Source organism: Myripristis murdjan, chromosome 18, assembly GCF_902150065.1.
Source record: "Myripristis murdjan chromosome 18, fMyrMur1.1, whole genome shotgun sequence".
Taxonomy (NCBI): domain Eukaryota; kingdom Metazoa; phylum Chordata; class Actinopteri; order Holocentriformes; family Holocentridae; genus Myripristis; species Myripristis murdjan.
The window spans coordinates 28,203,721-28,221,401 of NC_043997.1; the positions used below are offsets into that span (position 1 = coordinate 28,203,721).

Below are 17,681 nucleotides of genomic sequence, written 5' to 3' on the forward strand. Positions count from 1 at the left end.
GTTGTCCTGAAATGCTATTTCTTTGAATTATTTATGTCATTTATCCCCTAGCATGTAGGACAGTGGTGCCATCTTCCTGTCATCATTACTGGGTTTTTGTTTTGTTTTGTTTGTTTGTTTGTTTTACTAGTTTGCACATTGTCTTTTTCCATGTTTTTGAGGAAAAAAACATGATATTGCTCAGGTTTCAAAGGATTAAAGGGCATAAAAAAGATGAGAGGAAGTGACAGACCTGTATTTTGGTAAAGGAAGAAATCCATTTGAAACATGTCAATAGATTTTAATATCATATGATCTGTAGACAAAATGCAGACCTGAGACAAGTTAATGCAAAATGGAAAAGGGACTTACTGGATTTGCCTGCCACTTATATAGCATTGTGGTTTGTGTACTGTATGTGAATGCCTGACTCTCTGGGTGGGTGGGTGGGTGGGTGTGTGCGTGTGCGTGTGCGTGTGGGTGTGCGTGTGCGTGTGCGTGTGTGTGTGTGTTTCTTTTTGTATGCCTGAATGCCACCCTTAAAACAACACTCCATTATATGCAAACAGTCAAAGTGCCCCAACTAAAACATGCCACTCCTCCAGAGACAATCCTCCATTTACCTTGGGGAGAGCTTTGACAGAAGAACTTCCTTCTGTCTGTGCACTGGTAAAGTAAAAAAAAATAAAAATTAAAAAAATAAACGCTACTTTATGCCAGAGCACACTAATACAAAGAGCTCACTCAAACATTGAGCAATTTTATTTATTGAATACTTTGCTGCTGTTTGTTTGTGCACGGGCACTCATAGCAGACAGCTGAAACAGGGGTCCTAAGAAGTGAGGAGGGTAAGTGAGCTGCCTCTAAGTGTATATAAGATACAGGAAGTAAGCCATGCAGGATATAGTTTACATCTCTCAGTCTCCTGCTTCCCACTGTTAAAAATGAGAGGAAAATTACCTCGCCTCACCCAAAATGATTTTCCTGCCATGTGGTGGCTTTGATCAGACAAATCAATCCCTCTCCTTCTGCATCCTTCTGCATCTTTTTCAAGCAAACTGCCCAATTTCTAGGATTGTAATTTCCTAGGGTCTTCCCCTTTGGCCAGATAAGGAATAGAAAGCCTAGAGGAAATCCTGTGCTGCTGTTTAGTTATTCACTCGCCAGTCTTGTCAGATTCTTTTTTTTGTCCGATTTTTTTTTTTAAATTGCCTCTTCTTCCTCTTTTTGTTTCTTTCAGGTAACCTTGGCTCCCAGCTAGTAGAGTATAAGGAAGAGATGTATATCACTTCAGATTGTGGGAAGACCTGGAGACAGGTACATCATAAACTTCCATCTTTTTCACCCTTTAGTCTCCCTTCCCTCTGCAAACTTCCCCTTCTGACTTTTTCTCCACTGTTTCACGCCTCATTGAAGATACAGAATCAGAGTATTCTGTAACTCCAGTCAACACACCAAGCTAGGATTTGGTTCATTTTAGATGTTGCAGAATTTCTCTAGACTGTAAACTTCCAAATGATTTCTTTGGCATAATTTGGACTGGTATTTTGCCATTGATCCTATATGAACCTTAGTGTTGCAAAGGGGTGGAAAGTTTCCGGTAAATTTCCCGGAAAGTTTCTGAAAATTCCCTTCGGAATTTTCGCTCCGGAATATTGGAAATTTTCAGGAGATTTTTGCTGTCACTTTTTTCCCAATTTTTTCGAAAATTCCCGGGAAAATTCAGCTTGGGAATTTGGGGAATTTTCGTTTTTTTTCTTCTCATGAATTTGAATGAGGTTTTTAAAAAGTTTCCATGGAAATTTGAGCTTGGGAATTTTGAAAATTTTCGTTTTTGTTGTTGTTAACTTAAGGTGAATGGGGCAAAAAACAATAATCAATAAAATGAGTGTCAACATCAATATCACCATTTTGGAAATGGAAACCCTAATGTCCTGAACTCAGGACTCACCTCTAACCCAAAGGCCACAATGCCAGCATACTGTAAAATCATCATCCCCATACCCAAGTGTGTGAAATAAAACTTAAATATTAAACTTAAATAAAAACAGTCAACTTTGCATTTTGGTGGAAAAAAATATGTTGCATGATTCAATGCAAATTCAACTGTGCACCATGATTCACATATGCAAATAATTTCGAGCACATTTGATCATCATCAATCAGTAGCCTATACTCCACTAGGCTACAGCACTTCCACTGAGACAGACGATCATCACATCAGCATCACGATTCAATTTCCTGCATTTCCATGCATTTTAATGGGTAGCTTGAACCACTTCATATGCACACCTTAACAATAGTACTGCACACAGTCCTATGCCTGAATTAATAGCCTACACCTCTTACTAACGCTGTATAACTGCTGGTCGTTGCATTAATATCCTACAACAGAACAGACATAGGATTATTATGAACAGAAAATTCGTTGCACATGGGTGATACCATTAATATCTTAATGTAGGATATTTACATAAAACACCCCGATGGATCAGGTTAATTTAATAATTTAATAATAAACAGATTTCCCAAGCATTTATATGGGCTACGCAAACTTCAATCCACATGATAAAAATGAATCCACGGACCACCAAAGTAATGTTTGACTATTTACTCTGGCACGGTTGGAGGGGATGTGCTCCAGTACAGTACAGGCACTCATGCACAAGCACATGTACGGTCACGCACGCAGCGTGCGAACGTGGATATGACGTAAATCACGTTGTCCTCCTGCTTCCGCAAAATTGTTTAATGCGCGCAGTGCGATTAACTGCGAATCGCGGCATTGCACAATCAATAATCAACTGATAATAATAATCAACCAGATTCGGCAGACCTGACCAGGTGGCCACGCACATCGTGCAGTGCTGGCCGGCACCGAGCCGGCACCGCTCCCCCAAAATTTCACAATGACTACGTTTACATGCACACTGTATTCCGGTCAATATTCCGGTTAAGGTAACTGCGCTGCGGCAACTGGAATATTCTGTTTACATGTTACTTGGCATGCCCCCGTGTTTTGGCTTATTCCACTCTCTTACGTAATGCGACACTCAGCCGCGGGGGGCAACAGTATGAGTATAGGCGTCTGGTCTGCCGGAAATACAGAAGAAGAAGTCTTCTTCTTCTTCTGTCACTATTTCTGTTTTTTCTCCCATCGATATCCTCCATGATATTTAAGTCTTTGATCAGCAGAAGGCAGACTGCAGTTTCCTAGCTCTTGCTGCTTTTCGCCATGCTGTAGTGTGCGCCATGTCGTTTTCCCCATAGACATAATATACGTATATTATGTCTATGGTTTTCCCCGCTTGGAGTAACCATAGCAACAAAGATGCCCCAGAATTCCTTGCGAATCAAGCATGCGCAGTTGTGACTGAATATTCCGGTTCGGGGCATTTTCCAACTGAGGTGTTTACATGCCTCAATATTCCGGTTGCAACAGGCATATGCCAGGGGTCTGACTCAGAATTCTCTCCAATCGGAATATGACCTTAATCGGGTTTGGTGTGTGTTTACATGACACGTGCGCAACCGTAATATTGCAAATATTCCAAATTATACCGGAATATGGTGTGCATGTAAATGTACTCAATGTTTCCAGCCAGGGGAGCTCATGTCACCACCAGGGGAGCTGTGCTCTCCTTTGCTCCCCCTTATTTTGCACACTGGTTATGCCAATATTCACAATAGTGAATAAATTCCCGAAAATTCGCTGGAAATTCATTATAATGTAACATGTTTGCATGCATATCTGCTTTTAACAAACCAAAATGTTTACTATGTATACATATATATGACTGGGTGAATGCAGTGAATATAAATTCCCCAAAAATTCCTGTTTATTCCCGTTAATTTCCAAAAATTCCCATGGAAATTTTCCAACTTCCAATTTTCCAAATTCCGGGAATTTTGCAACACTAATGAACCTAGATAATCTTTTGCACCAGTAGTTCCATTTCCAGATCCCTCTCCAATTTCCTGTGTGGTACTTCTTGGTAGGTGTTTGAGGAGGAACACCACATCCTGTACCTGGACCATGGCGGGGTCATTGTTGCCATCAAGGATACATCAATCCCCCTCAAGATCCTCAAGTAAGGGTTTTATTTTAACTGTTGATATCCCTGCAAGATGTATCTGTGGTTTTGAGTACCTGTGGTCTGCTAAATATAGTTTCACAGCTCCTCTCTCTTGTCTTGCTCCTGGAGCTCTGGCAGCACGGTTCGTTTAGCCAATCAGAAGAGAGAATCAGCATCTCTCCACTGATTGGCTGACTGTTGTCTGAGGGACATATGGTCGGGCCAATCGCAGGCAAGTAACTGAAACCTATGCTGCTAAACAGTACTAACCGGTACACAGGAATTATCATCTTCTATAGATCTGTAAGATTGTCATGGCTACCGCTGAGCGTGCTGATGTACGACTGTACATGTTTGAGCCCGACTCAGATCCCGAATCACAAACGGCAGGAGACACCGAACCACCTCAAATCCATTTATTACAGGATGTTTCAGAATGGTAAGTTATGTTTGTTAAATATGTTTGAATGGTAACAAGCAAATGTCACAGTGCGGAGTAACGCTAATCAAAATACTACTCTGCACTCTACCTAGGTAGTACCTACTTGAAAATTTAGCAAACACCGATGGGGTCTCCAACCTGCAATATGCTCTTTAAAAGCAACATCCATCAATATATCATTTCATTTGTCAATATAATACAATGTAATACAATAATCTCTGACTTGACATTAATTCTGGTTCATATCAAATCAAAATAAGCACCCAACACCAGACTTTTAAGTCAAAATACACACTCAATAAGTAGCGCTTGCCGCTAAGCTAACGGTCCCTTTAAAAAGCTATGGAGACGGCTAGGCTAGCAGCTACAAACATAACAAACACTCACCAGTTCGCTTTTCAGTTCAGTTAAGTGACGGCGTCAGGCACACTTGCGACGGAACACAGCGGTAAGCGGCTCCTAAAGCTTAGGGCTCGTCACGGTGAGTATAAAGCGATAAATCAACAAAGAAACTGTTAATAACTCCAAACCCACCAGCAGCAAACTCTGTCACAATCAAAGCTGCTTCCTGAAACCAGGCAACAGGATACCGCTTGCACTGGGTTACAATACAAATTCACAAAAAGAGCACAGAAATGAAAATTACAGAAACCTTAAATGCCACTGTGTGTTTCATCCAGCCAATGACAGGCAGAATAATAAGAATCATGTTATTGTCAGCAACAGAATTAGGTAATAAGGAAATGGGTGTCCGCTTGTACAGGTCAGGGATCGAACCCTCGGTCTCCAGCACGGCAGGTAGAGACACTAACCACAATGTTATTGGGCCTTGTGTTTTTTGAATTAGGTTTCAAAGTCCGATCGGTTTGAAAATTGATACGCCACTTCATCTCCACAAGATGCACATTTTTCATATAGGATAATAAAATAATGATAAAATCAAAAATAAAGCTAAAAAAAAGATCCGGCGCTTTTGAGGAAAGATCCGGGCTCAAAAGCCACCCCCCCACGCCTGAACATTGAATTGCTAATATATTCCAGCAATATTTTTGGGACATTTTTGGAGTGCCTGAACATTGGGGGGGACTTGTACCTCTCAATGTATATGGGCATTACGGCCTTGCCACAGAGGCAGGTGCAAGCACATCTGTAACTATAGATGCTGCCTTTGAACAACCACATGACATTTTCTTTGCAATTTCAGAGTCTGGAAATATGACTGATGCTAGCTTATTACCACAGTCTTCTGACCTGTATGACATGGAGTGTTGCACAGTGTGATAAACGCTTGCCAGTTCAGCTGCTGTTACCTTGTCTGTGTTTGAATCCTCTTTTGGTTTTAGCAGGAACGTGCACATGGACTGTGAAGTATCCTTCTGAGAGACACATTTTTTGTGAGTGTCGCATTCTCGGTGTCTTTTCACATCATATTCACCTCTGTGTGAAACTGAAAATTGACTCTGGCAAACATCACAAAATACTTGGGACTCGCCTTTCACTGGTTTCACCCATGGATATATAGTTTCCCAGTCTCTGTTATAGCTGCATTTCCTTTTTTTTTTTGTATGGGTACAGCTTTCATCCTTCCCCTCCATGTTTCGATGTGCATTAGTTGTTTTGACATGGGTGGGCGGCGACCTGTCCGTGTCAGCGCGTCCCTGTTTGAGTTACATGATCATCACAAAGTCCGCAGCGGCCTCGCCCCGCCCCCTGATGACAGCCCTCACTGCCTTCTCCACACAGCCATTTGTTAAATGCCAGATTATAAACATGCGGGACATTGTCTCGATTTGCTGGACGTGTGAAAAGTTATGGAAATGCGTGACTGTCCCGCACAAAGCAGGACATCTGGTCACCTTAACAGGGGGCTCTAATTCAAGCCATCTGGAGTCATCCTGTCAAGGGCTCCTTCCAGGCATCCCCACACCCAGGGCCGGAGTGGGACTCATTTTCAGCCCTGGAGTTTCATGCCTCTGACCGGCCCACTTTAGATCATGACCTATTATTATTAAAATAAAAAAATACTGTATAACGGGTCACTACTATCATTTGAGCATAGAAAGTGGTTATATTGGAACTAATGCTTGCCTGTTCACACACTCTGTTACAACAGCTCACCTGTTCCTTCCATACTGACAGGAGCAATCCCCTTATCACTACTGGCTCCTGGCTCTGCCTCTGACACCAAATCACATTTTAAAAATTCTCAGCACAAATCTCCCCTTTTTTACAAAGCCTTCTGATCAATTCAGGTCAGTTCCATTAATGTAGTGCTGAATCATCTAGCATCTCAGGACACTTTTCATATAGAGCAGGTCTACACCATATTCTTCATTATATTAATTCTAATAATATTCACTCAATGAGCAATCCTACCTGCCCACTCTGGACATGTGGGCTCATGGCTGGTGCTTGGTGCTGGATCTTGCTTCTGACTCTGAGGGGCTACAAGACAAAGAAAGAAAATGCACACTGACTTGGACCAGTGACTCACTTTTCCACCTAAGATTGCAGCAACCAACAGATCTGGTCCTCTGGTTTAAGTCCGGTTGGCACACTCCCCTCATCGAGCTGACTATCCCTTGGAAGGATGCCATGGGGGAAGCCTATGAACACAAGAAGCTGCGCTATTCTGACCTGGTAGCTGAAGCTACAGCAAGAGGTTGGAAAGCTGAAGTGTGTCCAGTTGAAGTGGGCTGCAGAGGTTTCCTCGCCAGTTCTACTATAAGGCTCCTTCGGAAAGTCGGAATCAGCGGGCAGGCCCAGAGGAAAGAGATTAAAGCTGAAAGAAGCAGTCATTGGCTGTGGCTAAAGTGGAAGGATCCCATGTAGGCCTCTATGGGACCATGGAGGAGCCAACTACATGACACACACCCAGGTCTGATCAGCCTGTGGTGGGCCTGCCTTAATGGATGGTGTCCCCTGATAAAAGGGCGATGATGGCAACATCCACTGATGTCAATGTAGGACACTTGCTTGGACAGGCTTTCAAAAATGATAGGGGAAATTACTGAAAGCCATTATTAATCACCATAAGAGTGATTATTAGTTAACCAAGGCAATTTGACCTAAGGATAGACGTAAAAATTACCAATTAAAACTACGTCTCTTGGTGATCAGCAGTTAACTTCTTACGGAGTTGCAGCGTGGTGGCTGGTTGGTTGGCAGGAGAAGGTCAGATTGTAGCACCAGAGTCCCGGAAGGGAGTTGTGGTCAGCGAAACAACGTCAGAGTCTGAGCTCAGGACACTCAAGCTGTTCTGCTAAGTCTGCGCTCTCGGGTGCAAAACGGACTCTCTAACTCTCTCTGCCCCCTCCATGTTAAATATTTTCTTCCATACTCTCTCCCAGTTGATTCTCAGGTGCGTAGTGGTTTTAACCCATTTTGTGGAGACCCTCCCAGATGGGACTGCTTGGCCAATCAGATATGTTTCAGTTATCAGCTAACTTGGCCATAAATCTGACACTTAGCAGATAAAAGTACCAAATGGGTGGTCTCCTCGTAAGCAGGTTGCAGTATCTGTTAAACACTGCCAAACTTAAATAATTGGAATTAAGTTGGTCTAATGTTCAATAATACATTACATTAAATTTCTCCTCATCTTAAGGAGTGGAAAGACATCTGGCATGACATATTAATTTGTAACCTGGCTAAGAAAGCCTTATTAACTGTCTTAAAAATCCCCCATATTTCCCAGATTAGATGGTGTCATAGATCTCCTATCTCTTGCAACATTCACATAATCTTTGCTGTTCTTTACACAGAGCATTTAAATTGAGTTTGTTAAATTTCATATGGAATAAGGTCCATTTGTAATCAACAGTCATTTCCTCCACTGGGTGTGTATAGGAACAAGAAGAGCACCGTCCAGTGGTTTCCTGTGACTGTGTGTGTGTGTGTGTATCTGTGTGACCTGGAGGGTTAAGTATCTTATTTTGCAGGTCAGTCATTTAAGTCATTGGCTGTTCTTTGTTAACTAAAGAATGCCAGGTTATTTATTTGGTGGTGACACACAATGGCCTTACCCGATGCATGAACCCTCCTGCTGATGCTTGGGAAGTGTTATCTGTGTCCATTTGGTTAGAGGGTCTCTGATTCTGACTAGCAATCTTACTGAAGCTCAACGCTGATGGCTAGCTGGAATTCAGAGTGTTGTTGAGAATGTTTATTTAAAGATGTTTCACAGGCAATAACTGGCGAATGCCAGTCCAGCTTTGTGTGGGGAATGAAGGTGTTAGAGACCATTTGGCTCCAAAAAGGTGAAAATGGCACCTTTAATTCGTCTTGGCTGCTAGGGAGGAATTGGCTTGATGGGGAAAGTTCTGTGTCAGCTTCCTCCAAGATGGGTTGTTCCTACATCAAGGTGCACAAATGATTGTAACACCAAGTCCTAACTGTTGAATTTGAATGCTAATTTGATACATAATGCAATTCTGCAATTATTGCAATTTTGTATTGTGATTTGACATTGTGCTTTTAATTTCACAACTGCTACAATAAATGAATAAGTATTGGAAACAATATTTTAAAAATTACATTAAGTAAATTAATTCAGGAAAGTTGAAATAAAAATAAGACTTCAAATAAACAACAATAATACTATATGAATATACTGCCTTTGAATTTTGATGCAGCTAGTGTCTTGTATTTTATTTTATTTTTTTTACTATTTTTCTTAATTTAACTTGACTTAAATTGTAGGAAAAAAATTGATTTAGGGTAAACATGGCGTTATGAAAATTGTCAAACAACAAAAAAAAAAAATCACAATTTGTCACCAAATCAATTTTCCCCCATCGCAAATATGCTTTTTTCACAATTTTTCATTTACTAGATGTTAGCAGGTGCAGATAATATAGAAACATTGTTATTGTCATCAGAGTTTTCATCCTTACCCATATTTAACACACAACTAAACTGTCATCTGGGGATCTGGCATTACACCATCACTAAAGGGGGTCTAAAGTCTGTCTGGGGGTCCTATGGCTGTACACCTTTGGCTGTACAAGCATGTTTGATCCACCTGTTGATCTGACTCGTCCAAAAACCAAATACTGTAGGACTGTTGAGAGGTAATTTCAGCTGTTCAAAGCAATTCATTTAAAAATCATTTCTAACAAGACTACTTCTCTATTTTCTCTCATAAGATTTGAATGGTTTTTTGTGATTTTACTTACATGATGAGTAACATTTCTGTGGAAGAAGGTATCTTGCTTGTTCAGTGGGCTAGGGTACATACCATAAATTTGTAATTGTTGGGTCTGTTTCACAGGTTTGCTGCACAACCTTTCTGTGTCAAGTGTCCCTCTCCACAGATGAAGCTGTATTTAAAATCAAGATGGCTCTATTCAGAGTGAATTATATTTGTTTGAATGTCAGTGATTGTGGAATTTGCTTCTTCCAATATAGATTTAGTACCGACGAAGGACAGACATGGACCATACACAACTTCACCAGCACTTCTGTATTTGTGGACGGACTCCTGAGTGAGCCTGGAGATGAGACTCTGGTTATGACGTAAGTAAAATTTGAATTCAAAATTTGTTCAGTTTCAAAACATTCCTCTTGCTCTCATCAATCTCAAAAGACAGCAATCTGATCATCTATGAATGTCACACATGCTGGAAAAAAAATGATTAGGTCTGGAACCTTGCAGGGGGTATATTTAACTGGGGGTAATTGCAGGGGTAGATTTAACTGGAATCTGTGCAAGATGCCTGATTGGCCAGTCAACAAATTCTCTGATGATGGCCCCACAGTATACAGTGAGAAGTGAACCAACATGACAACGATCAGGCTCCAGAACAGTTGTTATGTTGTGACAGCAAGCAAGCAATTTGACAATTTGTTCTGTTGTCAAGAAATTTTATACCACAGATAAATTTAAAGCTTAACAATTCACCAGTATAAAAGTTGCAGAAATGCCTGATAACGCTGTCAGTTAACCTACTATGATTGGTTTAATACTGACCAATGGTCTTAGCTCATATCGGATAAGCACTGAGTTTGGTAAATAATCTCTGATAGAGACATGGCTGGATCCAATTGAATTACAGCATGATTCATGGTGCCTGAAAACCAGGCAAGGAAAAATCCTCTACATATTACACAGAGAGAAAACTGAGACTATTATACTGAATCCTTTCCAGATTTTTACTACTAGGATGCTGCAGATAAGTAAAGCAATAAGATAGAAAAGTTGCTTTTCAAACATTCACACATCTTCTGTCGTTGTCTTTGTGTCTAAACTATTAAGCGCCATCCAAATAGGAGAGAATAATCAGTCTACATATGTTGTCCACATCCCTCCAGCCAGCAGTTACATAACAAGTGAAAAACTGAAGCTATCACTAATAATGGCACATGTAGTTACAATAGATAATTGTCAGTTGAGTTCCTCTATCTGATGGATTTGAGCTTCTCTTTCTGCAAATGGGTCTCCATGCTGCACTGAACATGGTGTCAGAACTTCATTTATAATTTCCAATGCAGCCTCCATAATTCTCAACCTGTTAATAGACTGAAAAAAAGCATAGAGAAAAAAAATCTTGCCTTAAAAAGACCCCAAATTACTGAGATGTTACTGACACATAGCACTGCACACCTGTTTGATTGACAACTGACAAGTCTAGGAAATGTACATTAAACATTAAGTGCCTAACAAATGTGGAGACAAAATAAAACAAGAAACAGTGTAGCAATGAACACTTAAAACCAAAGATCACAACAAATAACTCATCAATTACTACTTTATGATTTCCTTGACAGTTTGATGGTAATTAATTGCTGTCATTAGTCTGAGATGGAACAGAAACCCATGTTGTCTGTGGCCCCCTCTATAACGCAATCCTTCACACAGTCCTCTCTTTATGGTGTTGGGTCTAAATTCATCAGCCTCTTATCTCTAAACAGGTTGGATTAGAGGGTCATATAGAGAAGCCATGCCAGGGCATACACTCCTCTCAGGGGAGCCCAGGCTTTTCTCCCATCACATCAGTTCCCTCTTGATTTGTTGGAGCAGGGAGCCCAATCTTGTGGCATTAACAACAGCTGATTTCATTTCAGATTTTCAATTTTGATTGCCATTGCAGCAGAGGTTGATGGGAGAAGAGGCCTCCATTTGGCCTCTGCCCTCCCTGCCTTCTCCCTTTTCTCATTGCTGCATTGTAATTTCTAATTTTTTTTATTATTATTATTTTATTTGTATTTTTGCACATTCTTAGACCAATTTGCCAGCTAGAGAGTGCTGTCCAACTCTGCCATGGATATGACACAATTTGACTGATGATGCTACACTGTTATCCTTGACCTTTTATCATAATTGGTGGTGTAGTAATGCATATATACAGGTATGTTATGTATATTCTGAGCAGGGCAGAGATGCTCAGATCTCAACTCTTGCAAGTCCAAGTGTAGTCTTTTAGTCGGAGTCTAAGACAGTCTCAAGTCTCTGATGGGCAAGTCGAAGCACAAGTCAAGTCTCAGGTCTTTGACGGTCAAATCCAAGTCAAGTCTCATGTCTTTGAGTTACAGTTCAAGTCAAGTCTGAATAGTTAGAGTCTAAGTCAAGTCTCAAGTCTTTTTTACTTTGTTGGTAAAGCAATGCGAATACATAACATGTGACTGACCATAGATAGACATTACATGCATCCATACAATACAATACTACAGTGTGATAAACACTGCATTATATTAAACAAAACCTGCAGCATAATTGTAAAGGGTGAGTTGCTATAGTAAATGTCTGTGTAGGAAAGAAAACAAGAAAAAAGAAAAACAGTCATCTAAGTCAAGTCTCAAATCCTTGAGGGTCAAGTCCAAGGGCTCTGTTTTCCCGGCGCAGCGCAGGGTGGCGCAGTGAGGCGAACCCCGCGCAGAGCTATTTTCGACCAGCGCAACCCGAGGGGCGCACAGTTTCGTATTTTGCTAGACCGAGGTGCACTGAGATGGGAGTGGCCGCGCAGCACGGGGAGGTGTCAACAGATTCAGCTTGGCGCAGTGACATTTTCGTGCCAAAAGGCTTCGCCGAGGTGCGCTCAAAGCTCACCATCTGAAACCACGTCTACTTTCAGCGCAAGGCGGAGCGGAGCCGGCGTAGTGCAACTTTGGCTGACAGGTGCGCAGTGCGCACACGTCACCAAACCTCACAATCAGCACAAACGGTGCCAATCTCCTTTGATCTGACATCAGTTGTGACGGGACAGTCGATATGGAGATAAATTTATGTGGTATAGTGTTTTTGTTGGTATTTATTGCATTGTTAATGTGCCTGACATTCCGGAAACCTGCCCATGAGGTTTTGGTGACGTGTGCGCACTGCGCACCTGTCAGCCAAAGTTGCACTACGCCGGCTCCGCTCCGCCTGCGGCAGTAGACCTCCTTGTCAATTGTGTAAAAGTTCATTACGCCTTCACGCAGTGCATTTTAAAGGCGAGGACAGGGGCTCATTTGATTGGTTAAATGTGAATCGGCTGTGTCAAACCCCCTCCACGCCTTCTCTCCTCCCTTGCGCCAGTAGGAGGAATAGCGGAGTACTTGCGCCACGGCGCACAGCTTGCCAAAATTGCAAAATCCACTTGGCCACACCCAGTTGGCAAAGCACAGCTGCACTGTGCCCCCGCCTCGCCCAATCTGCGAAAATAGAGACTCTTGGGCTGTTTGGTTACATCAACAGCTCTAAATAGTTTCCCATGTGCATTTGGATTTCAGTTGTGGATTCCAATAGACATCAATGTTCACAGGCTGCATAAAGTTTAAGAATTAACCAGTTTATTAAAATAAACACTTGTCAGTGTTTATTCATTATTTATTCATTATTGCACAGAGCTAAAATTACAGATATACTACTAGTTCACAGTGACACAGTCTCAACTAGTCTCAATAAGTAGGTTTGCTAGTCGACTATTTTGTGAAACCTGTACCATATACCTACCTACCTAAAGATAGCCAGAGATGTGTATCAGTCACTGCATAGTAGTGCATATATGCATGTGTATATGGTATACTATATAACCACCCCTGTGCAAGGAGATTTATAATTACCATATATACTATGTGGACAAAAATATTGGGCCACAACTCTTAATCATTCAATTCAGGTGTTTCATTCAGTCCCATTGCCACAGTTGTATATAAGCAAGTGGCTAGCCATGTGAATCACCCTACTCCATCTGGCAGTCTGATGGACAGTGTTGGATTTGGCAAATGCCAGAAGAATGTTACCTGCCTGACTGCATTGTAAAGTTTTGTGGAGGAAGGATAATGTTTTGGGCTTCTTTTCTGGGGTTGGCCTAGGCCTCTTAGTTCCAGTGAAGGGAAATCTTTCAGGGGAAAGGGAAGGGAAATTTTTCAGCTTACCAAGACATTTTGGACAATTCTCTGGTTCCAACTTAGTGGGAACAATTTGGGGAAGGCCCTTTTCTGTCCCAGCATGACTGTGCCCCAGTGCACAAAGCAGCTCCATAAAGGCATGGCTGGGTGAGTTTGGTGTGGAAGAACTTGACTGGCCCGCACAGAGCCCTGACCTCAACCCCATCCAACACCTTTGGGATGAACTACAACAGAGATTGCAAGCCAGGCCCTCTCATCTAATATCAGTGTCTGACCTCACAAATGCTCTTCTGGATGAATTCCCAAAAATTCCCACAGACCCAAGTTGTAATATCTGCAAAGCATGGGACCAACTCCATATAAATACCTATAGATTTAGAATGGGATGTCATAAAAGCTCCTGTAGGTGTAATGTGTAGGTGCCCCAATGCCTCTGTCCATATAGTGTGTTTACACACCCACCAAAAAAAAAGCTTGAGATACGTAGCTTTGTCCAACTACAAGGGCAAAACTGTAGCCAATGAAATCCTGTACTACACACATTCTACGAACTGTTTTTCATTCTTCTTTGTTTCACATTAATAATAACCATTCAACATAGTGCAAAGATTCCCAAGCTGTGTGTGAAGGAGTGTGTGTCATGTGTTGTTCCGCAGCTTTGCCTAAATCCTAATTATTAGTTTGTGGTTTCACAGACTCGGAATATGCACATCTGTTATTCTGAAATCATTTGAGAATGAATAGACTTTATCCTCTATCCTTAATTTTCATCCATACTTTTCAGCATCGTCTATAATCATTTACTTTCAATTTCAAAAAACCAAGTTCAATTTGAAAAACCAACATAATTGAATTATACCAAAGCAGTTTTTCTCCCTATATACTTTTTTTTAATATAATGTGAGATGTTTTCTGATGTGCCCTTACTGTTTGACATCCATCAGATTTTCTCTTCAATCTTCTGACTTTTCTATAAACCTCAGAGAAATTCTTAGAGAAGTGAAGAGATTGACATGCACTTGGTGAATGTGTATGTGTAGGCCTAACTGAAGTGTTCTGTAACTGAGGAATATGAGATCAGTTTATCTGTGAAAAGCTGAGCTTAATGAAAATGAAACTGAGAATGCAGTGCACTAGAAAAAGGATTAAAGTTTATTTTTGTTAGTCTTGTAATTGGCTTGCAGTAGCCTACAGAACTTGCTTTTGATGCGCTCTGTATGCATGGGATAGCAGTATGTGTGCAAGTGTGTATGAGACTGCATGTGTTTTTGTGCAAGTCAGATACCCAATTACCTACAGATACCACTACACCACCGATCAAGTTTCATTTTCATCACATTTCACACAATTACGCATGTGCATGTTTTATTAGAATTATTAAAGTTATCATTGTTGTTGTTATTATTGTTATTAACCTCTTCAGCTGTTCGCATGACTGGGTTTGCCAGTACAAATGCATGCTGCACCACTGAGCATTCTTCAAACCCACAGAACTTTATTTGAAATTGTAGTGGAGATCCTAAGGTTTATAAAGATACAAAATATGTCCTGCTAAATTCTAGGTAAATGTTTATGAAATGATGTACAAGACATCTTCATATAAATCAATATATATCAACATCTTGGCTTTGAAGATTTCATTCAGTATAAGTGTGATGTAGTTTCACTGAAGTGCTGCAACCAGCTGATACAGAATATGTATGCGACAGGGTCCTACAAAATGGTAAAAAAGAAAAAAAGAAAAAAAAAAATCGGACACTACTTATGGCAAAATTTCAGAGAAAATCAGAGTTTAAGGGATTAGTATTATTTTTATTTATATTCTGGGCTTCAGTGGAGAGTCCCTTGTCCCATGACCTAAGTGGTACTCCAGAGGCTTTAACAAGAATAAAATATAATGGGGATTCCCTGGTGGCTCATCTGGTAGAGCACGTACCATGTATCAAGACTAAGTCCTTGCTGCAATGGTCTGGGGTCAGTTCTGGCCCGAGCTCTTTGCTGGAAAATAAATAAATAAATAAATAAATAAATGAAAAATCATCTTACAGTTTTTCCCAATCACTGTGGCTCTGTTTCTTTTTTTTTCTTTTTTTTTTTTTTTTGAAATACCTATTTCATGGGATATCACAACTCTATTTCATGTCTGCAAAAGGTAGTTACTTACCTAAAACATTTCATTCATACATAAAAACATCATGATCATGTGAGCCATAAAATGTTTAGATGTTTTTTCCCCTATTGCAGTAAACCCTGGCAATGTGTCTTATATACATGTTTATGTTTTGTTCTACTTTTTTGTTGACATGCTTTTTAGATTCCAATTTCAACATTAGGTAAAGGTTTACTGGGACAGGTCAACACTGTATGATACTGAAGTACACAGAAAAAAGGATATGCACAGTGTACAGTAAATTCATTTTTGTAATGTGTTACTTGTACTGTAAAGAGAATATTCACCTTTCATCTTTCATGTAAAGTCATATACAGAGAACAGAAAATTCCCCCAAAAAACAACCCTGCACCAGTGGAAAAACCTAGTTAGTTCAGTAAAAAAAACAACAAATGGCGCCTCCTCACAGCAGCCGATGTAACCATCCCCTGCAATTATCACCTGTGATGTCCTCACAAGAAGCATTCATCCAACAGAGGCATCTGATGTTGTGGCTGATGGTTGTATACGTTCCACCTCCATGCTTAAAAGAACACTATTTCCTATTGCCAAGTCAGCATTGCAAACATTCCATGTCATAGATATTTAAGGAATATGCATGTATGTCTGACAAATTGTGACAATTCAGGGGTCTGCAACCTTTACTATCAAAAGAGCCATTTTGCCCCCTTTTCCACCAAAGAAAAATAGTCTTGAGCCGCAAAACATAACACAGCTTTTTCTCTGTTTGCCTGTTATAACAAAGGAAAACCCCAAACAGAAGTGTAGTGTGAATGTGTAGGCCTACTTTGAAATGAATTAATCACTGAACTATGCAGGCCTATTTGAGTCTTTCCCGTATTTGTATAAAATTAATAAAATAAAAACTAGCCCACTGTAATATAAATAAAACCTATAGCCACACCTTAGCAGCTTTAAAAAAGTAAACATAAAATTAGGAATCTTACTGACAAAAGTCCATTTCAATGTGCTCTCATCCTCTTCTGTTTTTTTTTTTTTTCTCAGCCACGTACAGCAATCAACCAAAGAACCTGTGACCTGAACATACAAAAAAAAAAAAAAAAAAAAAACTACATCAGCTCCTGGTCTGAAATAAATGTTTTTCTGAAAAATAATAGCTTATTAAATGTTAAGGTGTGTTCACACTGGACGCGATAACGCAAATTCGCGCGTCAAGTTTACATTAAAGGTGTGTTCACACCGGACGCGATAACGCAAATTCGCGCGTCAAGTTTACATTAAAAGTCAATGCAAAGACGCGATGACGCGCGATTTAGTGTCGGGCGGCGCGTTTCGCGTGATACACGCGACGCGATGACGCTTCGTCGCGTCGCGTTGACGCTTCGTCGCGTCGCGTTGACGCTTCGTCGCGTCGCGTTGACGCTTCGTCGCGTCGCGTTGGACGCTTCATCGCGTCAAACGCCTCATCGCGCAAGTTGAAAAATTTCAACTTTTGACGCGACATCGCGTGATGCTTTGACGCGATAGCCAATCAGTGTTGATATTCTCCCTACGTCACCTATGTCAAGAACTGCCAAAGGAAATCGAAAAATGGAGGACAATATTATTGTTGCCGTGTGCGGGCTACCGGGCTGCCAGGCTGCCGTGTGCCGGCTGCCAGGCTGCCGTGTGCCGGCTGCCAGGCTGCCGTGTGCGGGCTACCGGGCTGCCAGGCTGCCCTGTG

At 41.0% G+C, this 17,681-nt stretch overlaps 1 protein-coding gene across 1 annotated transcript in view; it reads left to right on the forward strand.

The window, feature by feature from the left end:
- The window catches only part of sorcs2 (sortilin-related VPS10 domain containing receptor 2), a 409,650-nt gene that overhangs the window by 350,734 nt on the left and 41,235 nt on the right, over positions 1–17,681 (forward strand). Inside the window, exons 12-14 of the mRNA XM_030076136.1 lie at positions 1,220–1,296; positions 3,979–4,070; positions 9,907–10,014. Of these exons, the coding sequence (XP_029931996.1) occupies positions 1,220–1,296; positions 3,979–4,070; positions 9,907–10,014 (277 nt within the window). The remainder of the gene's footprint in view (positions 1–1,219; positions 1,297–3,978; positions 4,071–9,906; positions 10,015–17,681) is intronic.